This window comes from Rhododendron vialii, chromosome 9a (assembly GCF_030253575.1).
Source record: "Rhododendron vialii isolate Sample 1 chromosome 9a, ASM3025357v1".
NCBI classification, from domain to species: Eukaryota; Viridiplantae; Streptophyta; class Magnoliopsida; order Ericales; family Ericaceae; genus Rhododendron; species Rhododendron vialii.
Genome location: NC_080565.1, coordinates 32,808,121 through 32,826,887, shown reverse-complemented (window position 1 = coordinate 32,826,887; position 18,767 = coordinate 32,808,121). Strand labels below are relative to the sequence as shown.

The window sequence follows — 18,767 nt, the reverse complement described above, 5'->3', positions numbered from 1 at the left end:
AAGGATACTTCATTGGTAATAACAATGAAAATACATAGAACAAGCAGTCATCCTAAGAGAGGGAATATAACAACCACAAAAGGAGGCCTAAAAACTTTATTATAGAGATTTCCGTGAATAAACGTTTACGGAACCAAATCGCGTGCTTCCAAAGTGTATTGGATGGTCCGGATTTTAAAAAAACTATTTGCTGGAAGAGTTAACTCTTCCAGCGAATAGTTTTTTTTAAATCAAGACTCTTCGTGCGAATAATTTTTTTAAAATCCGGACCGTCCAATGCCGAAACAGACGGCTGAGATCGTGCAATTCTGCAAACGATCCATGAATAAGCCAACCTCTCTTCTTCTTCTTTTTTCATGAAGCTAAAAAAAGGCTTTTTCCTTTCGGATTGTACTATCACAATATTGAAAGTACTCGCAATTCTTTGCAGCCTTTGATGACAAGAAGAACTTATAGAGCAATTACAACCCCCTCTGTAAATTAAAAATTTTGAGGTAGCAGTAAGCAGAATTAGATTACTAGTAATGTTACTATTGCATCACTGGAAATGCTGGGAAGGAATGGCTTGTGCTCTGTTTGGTTGAGTTTTCACTTTCAACTTTCATCTGAGCTATCGATTCTTTGTGTGATGATTAATTTAGCTAGGGGAGTGGGAAATAGACTCTATAACAACACCTCAAAATGAGAAGTGATTGATGCATGGGGCGCGAACCACCGAACCCGCCGATCGAACACCCAGCTCAGAAATAAATAACACCATCGAACACAAAAGGACCAGATATTGATCAACAAACTCAAAGCCAAAAAGGTGTATTACGACCTATAGTACTTAACAACCAATTAATTAATATCCCATAAGTCAAATAATAACTATGTGCCACCAATAGAAAAAGGAGTTTCAATGTCCACCAAAAAGATTTTACAAAGTGCGGAAGCCATGAGTAAAAACCCTAATGAGGTCAAGTATGATAAATTCCCAAGATGTCGCCAGAGTCTTCACCTAAGCTCTCGACTTGGCTGGAAAAAAAAAATTTAACATAAATCTGTTAGTTGAAAGTTCAAAAGCACATATATTATAATAATATTCTAAAACAGGGAATTAAAATCGTTAATCGTGTTAACTGTTAACATAACTTTCGCATAAGAAATGTAATACAAAATAATAAATTAGTCAATGAACCATTTAACCAATAATGAATCTCATGGTGATTAGATATGATATCCAACAACAATGGGGAACTTCAATGAGTTCATTGATCAAGCAGAACTGATCCCTGTTTTATTTTACATACCCGTGTTATAGCCAGCCGCCGGCTTTATCTATTTAATCTCTAGCTACCAAAACCGATCCCTGTTGACGCTTAAGTAGCCGGCCATTACTTTTCCTCCGGTGTTCCTCATGCCGTCTATAAGATAGGACCAGGTGGAACCCAAGGCTCCGACGAAGAAGTCTGAGTCGACAGCCATCAAGAAATTAACCAGAGGGTAATTTGTGCTGACTTCCGGGCCTAGACTTGCTGAGTAATCAGCCATTGACGTGTCCCCCACCTGTCGTGTCACGTTTGTGTAGTAGAAATTCCAACCGGGGTATGATCTCAATTTATCGATGACCTCCTGAAGAAAAAAAGTACTGTGAGAAGTTGAACACAACAGCTAAACAAAAATGATAAAAAAGAAGAAGTAGAACTCAATGTTCTTGTGTAGTTGTGTTCAACTTATGTTGCGAATGCCCGGACTTATCCGATACATATATGTGGCATTCGTACTGTTGCATGTATCTGGATTTTTTTGATTCGGGTTGGATTGCGGAATATATAAACCCTTGGTATAGTACATTTATCTCATACTTGATGCAAAAACAATCGTGAGTATCAACTTTCGTATGTATGAATGAGAATCAGTTCGACTACTTGATGTCGTAGGGACTGTCTTAATGATAAAAAGGATTTAAAGCATGAGGAAAGTGTTAATAACCTGCATCTCAGAGGATACCAAGATGTTGTGAACATTTGGGAAGCGCTTTCTTGTGCGTTCAGCAAGATTCATGTACCCTTCAAATCCAACTACCTTCATTTCGCTTGCCTTATCGCCCATCCTCACATGCATGCTTAGCAATGGCCTAGGAATCCACGGTTTGTGATTGGACCATACAAATCGTTCTATGTCAGACTGAGGTTCTTCTGTAACTTCCTGAAGATGATTTTCTTAATAGGCGTGAGTTTGCAAAAGTGAACGACGCAATTCTTTGATAAACTATATCAAAATTCAGAAACACATTCTCTACGTTATGCATGTCTGCACTCATTTGAAATTTATATGTGAAGCCGAACTTACCGAGAAGCTTCAATTTGAAGCTTGGCTTTGAGAAACAGGTTTAAGAAGTAACTTGGAACAAAAAAAAGAAAAAACACTTGGCCATTGAACTCGAAATAAAGGTTCAAAGGAATACAAGGATTGCCAACAAGCTTCAACAAAACAGAAAGTCTGCTTGCACAGCAAAGGCTGCACAGCAGCCATGCACAGACCAGTTTTGTGTCCGTCTAGGGTCTCGTAAACACCCTTTCCGATATCGGATTGAGGTGATTTTTTACATGGACCATAAACGAAGTATTTTGAACAAAATGAGCGGCTCCGATCATCTTTACAAGACCCGAGACGGGCGCAAAACTGGTCTGTGCACGGCTGCTGTGCAAGTAGCAGCGTTGTCAACAAAAAGCCTTTCTCTTGTGGAATTGGTAATAAGCAAGTAATTAAGCTACTCAGTTGCTCTATAGCCTTGTTTTTGCAAGCTTTCCATTTCAGAACTGGATTCCAAAGACACTGATACTAAAAGGAAAGGAGAAAATGCATTAAAAAGTCCAATATGCATTGCTATCGATCTCTCAAACTAATCTAAAATTCATAGCTTCATATTGAACAATTAGGGTACATTAATTGCCGCTAAAGAAAATGAAATACAGGCTAATGGCAATTAGGACTGCAAATGAACCAAGCCGCTCGCAGCTCGGCTCGTTAGTGGCTTGTTCAAGTTCGGCTCGAAAGTGTTAAACGAACAAGCTCGAGCCAATTTTTTTCAGCTCGTTTACAAGCTCGAGCTAGGATAAGCTCGGCTCGAGTCGGCTCGCGAGCCGGAGTATATACACTTAAGTTTAGGATTTTTATTGTTATTTCATAATTTGTTCTTTTCGTTTTCAGTTTCCAGTCAACCAAGGGAGGCGAGAACACACGCACATCAGCACACCATCCCTCCATAGGAAAATGAAAGATATATACATTCACAATCAAAATATTTTTGATTGTATTAGGCTTATGCGAGGATATATATACATTTTTCGTTGGTCCGTTGAGGCTCGTGAACAAGCTCGAGCTCGAGTCAAGCCAAGGCCCGCTCGGCTCGAGCTCAACTCGTTAAGTTTTCATTGAGCTCGAGCTCGTGTTCGTTAAGACTTAATAAACAAGCTTAATTAAACATAGTAAAGCTCGGCTCGGCTCGTTTGCAACTTTAATGTATTTTCGTCAAATGGTATTTAGTTAATGTATGTGAGAAAAATGACCAGCTTCATGCATATTGAACAATTAGGGTACATTAATTGCCGCTAAAGTAAATGGACTACAGGTTAATAGCAATAGTTGTTTTCGTCAAATGGTATTTAGTTAATGTATGTGAGGAAAATAAGCAGCCTAAAAATCCGTGAAAACGTGAGTTTTAGTCCATTTAGTTTTGAGAAAACGCACCCTTACAGTACCAGGTGAACAGATTAATTAAGCAGAAGAATGTTCTGAATCTATTAGGAGCTAATATTCCAAAATTCATAGCTTCATATTGTATTACTTGAAACAAGGGCAAATATAAGAATGTAAACCTCGCGCCATTTTTTGGCGGGTGTTGCAAGAACCACCATTTTAGCAGCCTCCCGTCCGAAGGCAGCATGACGTTCAGCATTTAGCAAGTTGCAGGTATACTCAGTCTGAAATCTCATTAGGTAGCGGAGTCCCTGAAAATATTCAACGAACAATAGTATGCGTGTCAGCCATGATCAAATAATACGTATAAGCATGAAAACATACTTTCATCTGAATTGCACATACTTGCGTATACAAATTCCAACTATGTTTTCGTACTTGCGATTGAAATAAGTGTAGCAGAAAAATTTCGAGACCAGTACTTTTATACCTGGGCTCGCCACCACCGTGTATCCATGTTGCGATGAGAAGCAATCAGTTTTCCGTCTATATCAGCTGTAGGCTGCATGTAACTCCAAGGATCACCCCAAATCCTGTCGCAAGACATTAGATGGAGTGAGATAAAGCATTGACGATTGTCTGGTGTTGGTTTTCGAAGCGTGAATAATACTGAACACCTCACCAAATGTATGCCAACCCTAGTATATCTAATTTGGCAAACCTAAGCCGATGTTGGTTTCTTCTTCGTTTGAGAATAACATAGTGAGAAATGGCGAGTTGTGCTGTTGTGCGCGCACTCATGCGCTTGTGTTTGGTTCGTTGCACAACGACGCATAATCTGCGTCTAAAGTTATGAAGCAAATATAGTGAATACGTTCAGGAGCTTGCCTAGGACCCCCATTAAACCATACTTGGTTTACTGTATACTTGGCGTTTCCTGTTATGATTCCTTTCTCCCATGCTTCCTTGTCCTCCTTTAACTTCCATGCACGTTCTCGGCATTCTTGGGATGTTTCTGGAAAGAAGTAACAAGACCAACTAGAGCGCGATGACCCTGAAAGACCACAGACAGAGAGAAGAGAGAGCGATCAAAATAGAAGATCATTTTTTTCCCCTTATACTCCCATGCACATGAGCATGGTTTATTTCCCATAACCACCCATCTCTCTCACCAAATCCCCTAGGATAGAGTAGATTAGGTTTAACGAATGACAAAAAAAAAACTATTTTTTATGTAAGATTTGGGTCCTAGCATCTTTTTTTTTTTTTTTAAGGGCAAAATTGAAAGCTTACAAAGACTAGAGTAAGAAGAAAGACAACAATTGCCCATCCGAGACCCAACCACAATTCTAGATTGGCAAGATGCCAACTAAGAAAATACCCCAAGCGACAAAGCCCAGCATTTAAGAGGCCTTAAAACCCAGATAAAACAATAAACGCAAATGAGATGCAGCCCAAACACAAAAGAAGACCTAAAAGCCCAAGTACAAGGGGATAAGCCCAAAACACACCCCAGTCCTAAACTAATCAAGCTGACACCGCCGTGAAGCACCCAATGGACCGCAGTGAACCCATAGTTTTAAATATCGGCCGATACGTACCGTATCGGCCGATACGTACCGGAATTTTCGGCTTCCGATACGGATATTGGCCGATATATCGGTGAGATTGAAATTCACAGGCGTATCGGCCGGTTCCCGATACGTATCGGTCCGTAACCGATATTTGGACCGATACGGCCGATACGGCCGATACGTATCGGTGCTGAAAAAAAAAAAGAAAAGCAAAAAACAAAAAACTCCTTCCACACAGCTTTTTTCACAGCTTTTTTCACAGCTTTTTTTGCAAAAATTTTGGATCTTGTCTTGGAAAATAAGTAAATGTGATAATTAAGCCAATGTTTGGGGTAAAAGTATATTTTTCAAGTTTTATACATGTTGCTGATGATTTTTAAAAATTCACGACCGCGACACCCGATTCCCGCGACGTATCACCGATATGTCCCGATACCGATATACCGCGACCGATACCGCGACGGCGACCGATACCGCGATTTAAAACTATGAGTGAACCCGCCGTATGTGGCCACAAAATAATCAAACTCTAGTCTTTTGTGTTTGAGAGGTATGGCTAATTGCTCGATCGTGTCCTTGCTTCTTTTCTCCTGTGGGAGTTGAATTAAACTCTAACTGTATTTTCAAAAAAAATTACAGATAAAAAACAGAAGAAAGAAAGAAAATTAATTTTACCAGCGCCATCCACAAACTTTGACTTTTAAATCGTCACGATCTTTTGTTCTAAAATTCTCACGCTTAGAGGTGTAAAATTCTCACACTTGCAGCGTAAATTTCTCACATGTTCACTGTAAAACTTTTTACTGTAAAATTCTCACACTTTCAGCGTCTGTTAGAACGATATCTAACACATTCGTCTACTAGAACCATATCTAGTCTCTCTTCCGCTACAACGCTACGTCAAAATCTAATGTAGCTATTCATAAGATAAATAATCATTCTTATAACACTTTTTTTTACAGGAAAATTTCATGGCACTCTTGTTGGAAAAATAACAAAAATGGAAGGCCGGATGGATACAAACACTTTAAGCTTTCAGACACAAACGTATAATTTTTTTTAAAACAATATTTTTTTTCCTCACTTGAATTGAGTTTTTTACTGGGATTCTATCAAATTTCGTCCAAGATATAACAAATCAATGCATTCTGTTGATAGTAATTCTGGAAAAATCCCCTAAAGTTCCCCATATAAAAGTTAATAAATTGGTATGAGCGTAGGAGGGAAAGAATGAGAAAGCAACTTTTATGGGGAGAATCCTATATTGAGAAACAATGCCGGCCATCTATTTTGACGTCGACAGCTCGGATTAAATCCGAGCTCCTATTGATCTGAGCCACTTATTGTCAACATGGATGGCTCGATCGGTCGCCCTGCAGGATCCCCTTGTCTTCTAAAGGGAAGTCACGACTTTATATGAAGTTGCAACTTCTATCAAATGTCACAACTCCTAATGAAAAGTGATTACTATTAAAATCTTTCAAAAATTACAACTCTTACAAGAAGTCACAACTTTTGAAATTAACGTTATAAGGAGTATATAGATAATGTATCTGCAATGTAACATGTATCTAGTAGTAGTATCATAGAAATCAGATCGATGTCCGTAAGGAAAAGAATTACGAACGGAATTAAGACCAACTCATACCTTTACACCCGTCATGGTCCGCCCGATTATAGTAGTTCGTAACGAGGACCCTTTTTTCGTCGATCGCCATAGCAAGGAGCCCGATCATTGCGTTAAACTGAGCTCCCATGCCTAACCTTGCCAACGTTTCCCAGTCAGCAAGAAGAAACTTCACATCAGGATCATTGCAGTCCACAGGGTGCTGGTGAACCCATATGTCTCGCTGCACTTTCCTAGTCAGTGGATAATTGTCTTCGTCCGATCCCGCTACCTGCAAAGAAATTACGAACAACTGGCTTTGAAAGTGTTAAGGAATTGAATCCCACATTGCTTGGGAGTGGAATGGGTGATCACTTAATAACATCTGGGACCTCTCCACTCATTGCCAATTGGTTTTGAGATGGATGTAAAGTTTCTACATGGTATCAGAGCGGGGCCCGTTCCACCCCACATTTTAAAAATTAACAATCCACACCCCGCAATGACAGACCAGCGAAAAGGCTGCACGATGATAGGACCCAAAAAGTGGCCACACGTGACAGACCTCAAACGCGGCTGCACGTGAGGGGGGATGTTAAGGAATTGAATCCCACATTGCTTGGGAGTGGAATGGGTGATCACTTAATAACATCTGGGACCTCTCCACTCATTGCCAATTGGTTTTGAGATGGATGTAAAGTTTCTACAGAAAGTACTGAAAGCATGAAATTTTGTTGAAAAGAAAGGAATTAGACCTAACTACGTAATCTGATCCAACCATTCATTACCCTTTCATGGAAACCCTTCTTGAATCCGAATCATTCATTTACCTTTCATGTACGCTACGCTTTCAAGGAAACTCTTCATGTATCTGAACAATCCCGAATAACTATTAGGGTATGTTTCGTTCGACGGAATGGAATGGTTATTCTATGGAATACTTATTCCCATGTTTGGTTCACTATATTAAATGATGGAATAATTATTCCAAATGAAATCACTATTCAATCACCTTAGTAAAAGAATTGTCATTCCACTCAAAAAACTAAGGAATTGGACATTCCATTTCTTTGCCAAACAAAAATTATTAGCGTTGCTCCAAAATTCACTATTTCCACTTCGAAAATTACTAGGAGTATTTTCACACCAAAAAAATACTATTGCCACTCTAAAAATTACTATTTCTACTCCATAAACTACTATTGTCACACAATTCCATTGCTGATGAGAAGGGTTATTCCTAAGTACAACCAAACTTGAGAATGAAAAAGATATTTCAATCTTATTTCAACCTCAATTTCATTCCATTGTTAATTTTATTCCATCAAACCAAACATACCCTTAGTGAAAATGAGGGGGGAAAACACATACCCACGGAGGATGAGCACCTTCATCAGACTTGCGCGCCTCGCTAGATGGGTAAGTATCTAAGAGTCCCTTCCACAGCGTCCAAGGAGGAAAGCTCTCATTTTCGACACGCTTATCGAGTTTCTTGTTGACTTGTGCACTCAGCTTGCAATCCTCCAAGTGAGGGGCTTTCGGCACATTCCTCACTTGATCTGCACCTTGCGGCGACTGATCACCTTGGCCTTTCATTGATTCGTTGAGCAAAGCACTCCAAGCCGAGTACAAGAAAGACACTTTCTCCTGATCGATATCTGCATCACAACGCAAAATTATGCTCTCTGGTCAATACTACTGGCCATGGCGGAGGTTTTGGAATGCAGATATAGTATCATTAGTTAAGTGCTACTTGCGCGCCATGACTACATGTTTACAAATTACAATATGTGAGGTCTTGTGAGGTTTTTCTCAACGTTGGAGTCCAAATGATTGGTATCGCGATCCCCGACAAATGGTATCAAGCGTTAGGTGTGAATGTGGTCATTGGAAACACAGTTAGTTTGAAATTTCTATTCGTTTTGACCAAAAAAGCAAAATTATCGAAAACAAGTTTCCAGAGAGTTTTGTGCGTCTCGTCATGACGATCACAGACATGGAAGCCCGATCATGATCAGAGGTCGGAGGAGCCCGCACGCACTGGTTGAAGGCAGTGCGTGGCCGCATGTCAGATCTACACGCGAACATGCCAGGAGTTGATGGTCAACGAACACAGAGCCGACCCTAAGCTAAATATTGTGTTGTGGCCACTTTAGGCCTTCAAAAAATTCTGAATTGTAAGGGTTTCTCCTACTTTTTTATTCCTTATCATCCTACTTTTTTTATTCCTTATTATAGTCCCACAAAGAGGGCTCATTTTTAATTTTCACTTTAAGCCTCCGAAAAGTCAAAATTGGCTTTGGACAAACATGTGGTGCCAGCTCAACGCTATAAGTCAGGTCCATGCTAGTTCCACTCCATCCAATCAACGTCACGTTAGTGCTGAGTCAATATATGGCTATATATGTTAGCGCCACGTCTGCTGCCACGTTGGCCTTTGTACGCCACGTGGCATGCTAGTCAGCAAAGCATGCTAAGTCGGCGTCCAGTCAATAGCTCATTCGGCGTACAAAATTAATACGAGAAACTCTATGTATAACAAACCACAAAATGAGCAGAAAATTGAGGAAATTAATTCCACTTACTGCTCATATCTGAAGTGTTCGGGTTCCAAGAAGCGATTCCATTTGAAAACGAAGAGAACGAAATCCCTCCAAAGGCAAAGCTGCCTGAAGTGAGAGCAGCCAGGAATAACGTCGTAAGACAAACCCCGAAGAGAAAACCAACCACACAGATTCGGCATGGAAATGAGGTGCCCATTTGTAGGGCTCTTTGCGAAACAACCGTCTCGACAGCTTTTGAACGATTCTCCCCAGTTCTCATAATTCCAAGGCAAGAGGAACGTACACCCCAAACAGCCCGAGAGTTCAGTGGTCCACTTCTACCTTGTTCCAACTGCAAAATCATAAGAAGCCCATTTAAAAAAAAAAAATTTAAGCCAAAACATAAGAGAAAAGAGAAAATAGCTTGAAAATTGATCAAGAGGGCCAGTTCATGATCATGGTTCTTAAAAATCAGCTAAAACAATTAGTGTTAGTAACATTTTCAAGCTATTTAATGGATGTTAAATGTAACTATTGGTGAACAGTTTTAATCCGAAAGGTGTATTTATTCACGTTGAATTTGTAGATGTGGCTATTGAATTTAAATACAAAAGGTATGTCTGTTTGGTTTAAAATAATAGAAATGATCAAACAAAAAGGTAACTATTGGGGCGAAATGAATAGACATAGCTATTATAAATTGATATGATTATTGGGTTTAAGGTGTAATCTTTAGCCAACGGTCACGATCCATGCCTGTATAAATGCAAGGGGATCTACGTACCGAACATGTAAGTTGATTAGAACAATTCTGATTGTTCTCTCTCTCTAGATTATCTCCTAAATTTATTCTTGTTGGGCTAGCAAAATCTGAACGTATTCGGGCTCTCTTCATTGGTGCATGACGCAATAAGACAACAGTCTTTAAGATTGAGCTTCACTATATCTTGGAGATGGCTTCGCGGTAACCTGGTACACACCTGATTGATCATTCAAATTGGTGGGGGCGAATATTGTTTTAAGAATATAGATACATGTAGTTATCTTATTTTGTGATTCTTTTTTATTTGGAATGAACTTAATTAGTCAACTACTTGTTGATTTGTGTTTTTTTTTATCGGCAAAAAATATTTTATTAATCTTTTAAAAGACTTATAAAGATTAAATCAATTGTCGAATTTGGTAGAGTCAACATCAATTTTAGAAAAATGGAACAATTTTTTTTAAAGAGACGTCTTATAAAAGGAAATGAGTTGGACTTTTAAAATGGTGCAAATACTTCGTTCAAGTTTAAAAAAAAAAAACCTGATACCAAAGGAAAGACACAATTTGACAAGAAATTATTTGTAATTCTGAATAAAAATGTAAAATGTGTACAAATAATTAAGAGCTCTTTCGGAACAGTTGAAATTCCAAATTTTGTAATTTTGAGCACATAAATATTAGAAAAGAGAAAAGGTTAATTTGAACAAAAAATTAAATCCATTAGAAAAAGTAAAATCATATCCAGAGCTTTATCAAAATAGTTAAATGTAACTTAATTTTTGAAAACTCGTCATTGGAAGAAAGAAATTTTATGCATTAGAAGAATGAACACAATAGCAAAAAAGTCATACCGTTGCCACCAAGGTTGTCAATATAGCACCATACCGGCCGGTACATACTGTTGTTTCATAAAACAGGAACCTCACTGCTCTAGCTAATTTCGTTTCGGTTCCGATTCCAATACCGATCGGGTAACGGCCATATCAGAAAATACCAACCCTGGATGAAGGCAACACACAGTTCTTGTTTGGATTTTGCTATGTTACGGACATATTTCCATGGCTCGTGATCCTAGGGTATTGCGGCCCGAGATATGATTTCTATTGAAAAATAGATTGTGGAGTATAAATTTTGTTGATTCAACTTATGAATTTTGTGGACTCGTATAAACTAGCTTCAGAAGAGTTGGTAACACTTGAGAGATTTCAATCTTAGAGATCTGAGAGCTATTCTTGACTCTCCGGACTTGACCACTAAACCAACTGCAACCATGTTTGCGAATCAATTAAGAAACGATCCCAAACTAAAAATCTGAATTATATATATAACCAACAGATTGGAGATCAAACAATATCCAGAAAACAAAAAGTTTACTCTTGGTTCGTAAGGACTAGTACCGGGCCACTGCCCCCTTTTGATTTAGCAATAAAACCTCTCCTTTCCGAGTTTAACAAAATATGTGTGAAAGCCCACAACGACCCATGCATGATCGGTGCATCTCCTATTGCGGTAATGAGTAGAAGCAAAATAAAGTACGCAGAGCAAGAACCAAAACAGAGTACTACATCAAAAAACCATTGGAGAGAGAGAGAGAGAGAGAGAGAGAGAGAGAGAGAGAGAGAGAGAGAGAGAGAGAGTAATGCATACCCATTGCAGACTTCGGTGGCCATTGGGAGAGTGTCTTCTGTGTTTCTTTTGTTCATCCTTCCCTGGAAGTTATGTTTTTGTGAGTGAAAACGTTGACCTTTGAACTTGTCCTAATTTACAGTTTAAACATTGTAAACTTCTTGTTTTAATAATAAATTTCTTTATCTTCTGTCTGTTCAAAAGAAAAATATAGTAGAGGACACTCCCAATCAGGTCCGGACTCTTTGATATAAGCTTAAGTCCGGAATTTTATTCTAAGGCGTTGGATTGTATTTTCAATGGTTCAGATCTGCGGAAGATTTATAACCAGTCACAATTAACTTTTTCCCAAAAAAGTTTTATTAAAATTTGGACCATTGAAAACACGTCCAACGACTGAGTGGTGGTCCGGACCTAAGCTCTTGTCAGGGCGCCCTAATAGGAACCGGACTGTAGCAGAGGATGTGTATTTATACATCCAACTCAACTATGGATACCAAAGAGTTGCGTACCGATTGTGTGACAACTCCGTGGATTATCGCTAATTCATAAAATAATAAGACAACGCTAGAACTTCTCATGATTTATGGAATTGGTCAAATCCGATACCTAGAGTGACTCCATTTGAATTCAGATATTCTCTGTACTAGTTGTGTGCTTAAGATTATATTCCTTAATCATCTCAAACTACTGCTACTTGTCCCAATTCTATTTTAACAGGATAAAAAAATTAATTATATCTTTAAATTGGTATTGAATTTTATATCTAATATAGATCTTGTTTGATAAATCTCGATTTGTTCTATAATACAATGTTTTCAAAATCACCTAAAACATTATAAATTACAAGATATAATCAATTGAAAAATAACACGAACTCTCAAAAGTGACAATTAAATTGGGACGGAGGTAGTATAAACGATAGCAAGTCCTGGCCAGCCAAGAAGCTTTTGGACCAATGGCATTAGACGTGCAACTAGCTAGGTGCTAGGAGTATAGATGTCAGGAGTCCAACTCTTCTTTGGCTCTTTCAACATGTTAATCTAACTATTCTAACAGTACTGACTTTCGCCAATAAAAAACGATAGCAAGTCGTGATTTTGAAAATCAAATTCTTCCATGATCACCCTGCTCATTCTCACCTTGTCAAACCCCCCATCGCCGTCAATTCTCCACGGAGCACAGCCCGCCCACTTCTGTTCCTCCCTTATTAAGGAATCCATCACCGCGAACCATCGTCGAGAAAAATGAATTGTTATGCTGGCCATTGATTATATACAGGAGTAGTACTATTAAAGAAGGTGTTTTTTTTAGAAGCATCCCGAATTTGCCACGCATCACCTACTTATAATTGTTATCGTATTTAACTAGCATATAACTCGTGCTATGCAATGCACAGGAAAAATCCAATTATCCAAATGCACCCTGTTGGTGTACATCACACAAATTTTCGCTTGATGTACATTAAACAAGTAACCTTTTTGTACTTCAAATTCGGGAAAGAAAAAAAAAAGATTTCAGAAAATGGGATAAGATTATGTCACATGTATCACATTGAAATTTAACTAACAATCCAATGAATTCTCGGGACTAGTCGTATCCACGTTCTTTTTTTCTTTTTTTTTTGCCACAGCGATATACATCAGCGGGGGTTAGTGGGGGTGTTAGAGTTAATACGGGGAGACCAGAAAATATCCATAGCCCTGGCCCCCTAAAGGGCCTGTCCCCTGTGGGACTCGAACCCAAAACCTACCACAAAGGAGAGACAATGACTGACCAACTACACTAAAGTGGTTGTCGTCGTATCCACATTCAAAGACTCATAAAAACTTTATTTCGTATAATTTCTATTCTCACAATCTTCCATGCGACACTGGTGTAGTACAAAAAAGGACTTTTACACCACTAAAGTAAAAGGAAATTGATTTTCACACTTCCCTTTTGTCCAAATGCACTCCTCCTCTTCTTTTTTTTTTTTTTTTGTAGTGATGTGAAATTACATTATTATCCTTTTCATGTTTGAAAGAAAAATGTATAAAGGGTAATTTTGTAATTCTACATGAATGAAGACAAAAATGAAGTGCGCTTGGACAAAAGAAGAGTGTGAAAATCAATTCTCAAGTAAAAATCGGCACATGCGGGATGGAAGTCTATATGTAGATGAAGATATAATTAGGACGAAGCACCAGACACATTTGTCGAATAAATCAACAGAGACTCACTCACCTATCAAATATACCATATATAAATAAATACCTACAATCGAGATAATCTTCTTTTTCTTTTCTCTCTCTCTCTTTTTTTTTTATTATAAAAGCATCGGATGTCTCGAGATTGGAGTATGTGATCGAATGAATAAATAGTTTGAACAAAATAATCCATTAGTAGGATGCTTCCACCGTTATCAGGCATTGTTTGACTCTGCATTTTTTTATTCTCTTTCGAAAATATTTTTTTCGATATTCCTTGGATCAAGAGTATACATATTACCTAGGAATAGGACCCTTAATTACTCCAAACCCAAAGTAGTAGTAATACTCCATAAATTTATGGCAACAAAGATCACAACGTAGCGTACGTAGTTATTTTAAATTCAAATGTTTCTCACAATGCAGATGTGGACTTGACTAATTGATTTGTGCCTGCCAAAGAACGCAGATGTTGTTTTGGGGTTTTGAAAGTAGTAATAAGTAGGAAGAGATAGATAGAAAATATTTATTGAAATTCGTGCCCAGAAAATTTGAATCCTCTAAACGAAAAGGTCATTATGACCTTAAAATAAAGGAAACAAAAAGAAGGCAAATAATATTAATATGATATGGTCTATTAACTTGAGTGAAGATCGGAAAAAGAACTATGAAATCACTACCGTTGGTGCAAATAAAGTTATAATCGTGGCAACGCCAAATTATCAGAATATACATTAATTTGGGATATCGGGGACTCTGATGTCCCAATGAAACGGTTTTGGACGGCAGAGTGTTTCGTCCCATGAAACAGCGCGGTTTCCGTCACATGGGTTTGAGGGGGTCTCTTTGATTGTTAAGTCACATTTGGCATAGTGAAATAGATTGATGATCTATTGATTTTTTTGAGGCTCATTTCGGATCTCACAAAAAGAATTCTAATCGCTTATTATTCGCAACATTTTTATAATAATGAGATGTGCAAATCATCCTTGTGATACCGGAAATAAGCCCTCACAAAATTAATGAACCAGTAATCTATTTTGCTCTGCCAAACGGTCGCAAATCAAATGAGGAAGGGCCCTAAACCCATTAAACGGCGCCATTTTATAGGTCGGCAAAGGGTGTCGTTCCAAAGGGACGGCAGAGTCTTCCAATCTATCAAAGGGACGGCAGAGTCTCCGAATCCATTAATATATAGTAGTTTATTAATTGACTATCCTTATTTTAGTCAAATATTCCGGGAAAACCGTAGGCAAGATCTACAGAGGCGCCGGCAAGTAAGGGGAGTGTGGATCAGACACCATGGGAAAAATATATTTTTTTGGTAAAAAAAAGAAAAGAATTTGCTCTAATCATAGCCTACAATTTATTTATTTATTTGTTTAGTTGACCACATAAAAATATTACACGGTGAACCCATTACCGAAACAGGGAGAAGTTAGAACTGGCCCCTTCTTTGTCTCTCTTCTCTCTTTGACCAGTTTTATCACCGAAGATTGCAAAAATAAATAAATAATAATAATAACCACCGGATATTCGGACCAGCTTCTTCCACGTGCACCTCAACTAATTTTGATGTCCTGAAATAACGACCGGACAAACCCTCCAATAGCTCCAATGTTTGAATGTTTGGCCTCTGTGAAATTCGAACATGCAACCTTATGGAGGACAATCACTTGGAGTATTGCTTTTCTCATTTCTATTTGGCCAAACTTCTTAGACTTAAGATTGCAAATTTTTAGATATCGGGTCCTAAGTTTCATTCTTCAACCTTTAAGATTTTATTTATCAAATAATGCTTTCTTTACTTTTTTAACATTTAATTTATTTATACCAAACTAAGGAATTGGCTAAAAGAAATTATGCTCGGTCATATGTTTGATTACTACCGATCATGTAACAATCTCAAAACATTAAATATTGGTGAATGCAATTGGAAAAAGTGTTCTACTAATGGAAAAGTACATTGAATTTACAATTTTCAACCACATATCAAAAGGATAATTTTGAAAAGCCATAAATTTCGAAGACTGACAATGGCATTGCCTTAAATTAAGGCAATTTAAAAGTATTTTAGCATTTACTTTATACCAAACCAAAGGGTAATTTAGAATTTTTGTTGACACGGATGATTAACTTAAAAAATAAACCGTGAATTCAACAAAAATACAAAAAAAAAAAAATACTGAAACGAAAAAAGAACAAAAAGGTTGCTCGAACTCACGTTACTCACCCTCACATCAGATGTTCATTTTTTGGATGGGTCGGTCATAAGCCCATTCCTCTAGAAGTCAAAAGTTTGGTAAGGTTCGGACCGAGCAATCAGGCTTGAATTTAAAGTTGGTCCAAGAAGCCCAAACACTGGTCAACCCATTTGGTTATGTATTCTTCTCTTTGATAATTGAAGTGATGATATTTGGGCCATCAAAACGGTATGCACGCATAGGGGTGGTTGCCTCTTCCCCATGTCTACTTTTTGTATCAATGAAAGTACCATCTAAAGGTTGATAAAAAAAAAAAACGGCATGCACGCATAGGGGTTTGGCCGACAACATGACAAAAGAATCATGAAACAAACAAATTCAACTGTTTAAAGCTGAGTATTGTCTAGCTACAATCACCAATGTAGAAGATGTTAGTAGGAAATAAAGACGAAAGTTGTGATCAGTGCGTGCGGGAGGTCTTCTCTTGCAGATTATGGAGGTGGCGGTAGCTAATCAGTGGCGGCTGCAGTGGAGTTTGTGGAGGTGGCGGTTCTATAGTAGCCGTCGGTAGCGGCGGCTAGGGTTTGTAGAGTAAGGTTTGGTTTTCTTAGGTTTTTTGGGCTTGGGCTTGGGCTTGGCCCACTTGATATTTGAGCTTGACCCATTAAGTGTACGTCTAGGATTTAAGCTTGGCCTATTTGGTGTTTGGATTTAGACCCTACGGTGTTTCATTCAATATTCTATTGGATATTCAGGAAATTTCTGGCCGGTTCCTTTTTTTCCATAGAGTTCCATGCAAATCCTTTTTTGTAGAGCTATCTCATCCAGCCCCTTTTTAAATATGCTTTTACTATTTTACCCTTGTCACTATTTCAACACTCCTAGAATTCACACCCACATAATTCATACCCCAAGAATTCACACCCTCAATAATTCACACTCCACAGAATTCACACATCCACGAATTCACACCCTCCAGAATTCACATGCCACCCACAGATTTCACACCCCACAGAATTAACACCTCTACGAATTCACACTCTACAGAATTCACACCCCACCCACAGAATTCACACCCCAAGAATTCACACCTTCAAGAATTCACACCCTCCAGAATTCACACGCCACCCACAGATTTCACACCCCACAGAATTCACTCCAAGTGCAGAAAACGTACATAGCCAATTCAGTTCATCAACGAGTCAGATACTCTAAGTGCAACGAACATAGCCAATTCCGTTCATCAACGAGTGCTAGCACAGCAGCAAATCCGGCGTTAGAGATTTTCAACGTAATAAATGGGTTTTTATTTGGGACTTTTTGAAAAAAAAAATTCTTTTTTGTATTTTGATAGATTTTTGTGAAATTTTGCAACACCTTTAATTTCACATGGATTATGACTTTATGTGAATAATTATAACACTCATTAAATTGGAATGTGTTTATTGGGAAAGGATGTGTAACATGGGGGTGCCTACTAGGGGCATTGCCCTTCCCAATTGATTGAAGTCTACTGGAGGTATGGCTCTATGCAGAAAGGTGCCCCGGTAAGAGGCATGATTTTTCCTAATTAATGGTCTTCAAAAGACGTGATTCTTCTTAATGTGTGTCTAATAAAGACGTGGCTTTTCACGAAAGGGTAAATAGATCCTTTGTAAAGGCGTAAGTCTGTGGACACAGACAAAGGGTGCATAGATTTCGATGCGGGCCCACTACGGGTCCCACACAAAAAATATGAACCGTTCATTAAATTGAAAACATTTTTTCAAAGGCTCCCATGAAAAATCAGTTCAATCCGATACCTATAAGTACTCGATCTAATCATATAAGTATTCATTCAGGTTCAAAGTTGAATGAAAAGTTAGATGATTAGATCAAGTACTTCTAGGTATCGGATTGAGCTGATTTTTTGCAGGAGGCCCTTGAAAAAATATTTCAAATTTAATGAATGACTCGGATAATTTGTGTGGGACCCGTAGTGAGCCCACATCGAGATCACATAGGAAGTACTCCCGATTCTCTTCAGCCTTTGACAGCCACAACTGATAAAGCAATTTAGACCCCCTCTGGATATGGGAAAATTCAGCTAGAAGCCTAAAACAGCTTTTTTTTTTATCCGCAGCCTAAAACAGCTTGGAAAGCCCTTTAGAAATAAGAAGAAATAAATCACGAGTTCACGTTAATCTTGTTCAAAAAAAAAAAATGTCCCCTAGTCCGCATTCGTTTTGTGTCTCTTATATATACGCAATATAGGCCCCGAAAGATAGAAGAATAGAACGCGGGAGAATGGTAGATTCTAAGAGCAAAAGCAAGTAAACCTGTTCGTGTGAAATTTATTTGCCATAATGACTATTGTTACTGTAGTACTCATAATACGGTGTCTTTTTTAAGGCACATCACGAGGCAGCGAGACCCGGGAAGGCAACCCTATAGGGTGTCTTTTTTAATTTAAAGCGAGAGGAAGGGATCTCTTTAACCGTAGCATTTGAATGGCAGCAGCGGCAAAACCAGGAAATGGCACTCAGCTATATCAACACCAGCAATAGACATTGCTAGCACCCCATACACGCACACAC

At 38.3% G+C, this 18,767-nt stretch overlaps 1 protein-coding gene across 3 annotated transcripts; it reads right to left on the bottom strand.

The window, feature by feature from the left end:
• Positions 1 to 825: 825 nt before the first annotated feature.
• LOC131301125 (uncharacterized) lies at positions 826 to 11,949 on the bottom strand. Of its 3 annotated transcripts, none has more exons than XM_058327289.1 (10): positions 11,820 to 11,949; positions 9,450 to 9,759; positions 8,236 to 8,522; positions 6,907 to 7,156; positions 4,573 to 4,738; positions 4,175 to 4,277; positions 3,864 to 3,995; positions 1,975 to 2,190; positions 1,293 to 1,614; positions 826 to 1,017 (listed from the first exon to the last, which is right to left on the bottom strand). In XM_058327289.1, exons 2-9 carry the CDS (start codon positions 9,685 to 9,687, stop codon positions 1,336 to 1,338), a joined length of 1,671 nt encoding a protein of 556 aa, XP_058183272.1. In that variant the 5' UTR covers positions 9,688 to 9,759; positions 11,820 to 11,949; the 3' UTR covers positions 826 to 1,017; positions 1,293 to 1,335. The 3 variants fall into 3 exon arrangements, with proteins under 3 accessions (XP_058183272.1, XP_058183271.1, XP_058183273.1); XM_058327288.1 differs by lacking the exon at positions 11,820 to 11,949 and adding an exon at positions 10,192 to 10,399; XM_058327290.1 differs by lacking the exon at positions 826 to 1,017 and having other exon boundaries at positions 1,234 to 1,614.
• Positions 11,950 to 18,767: the final 6,818 nt, after the last annotated feature.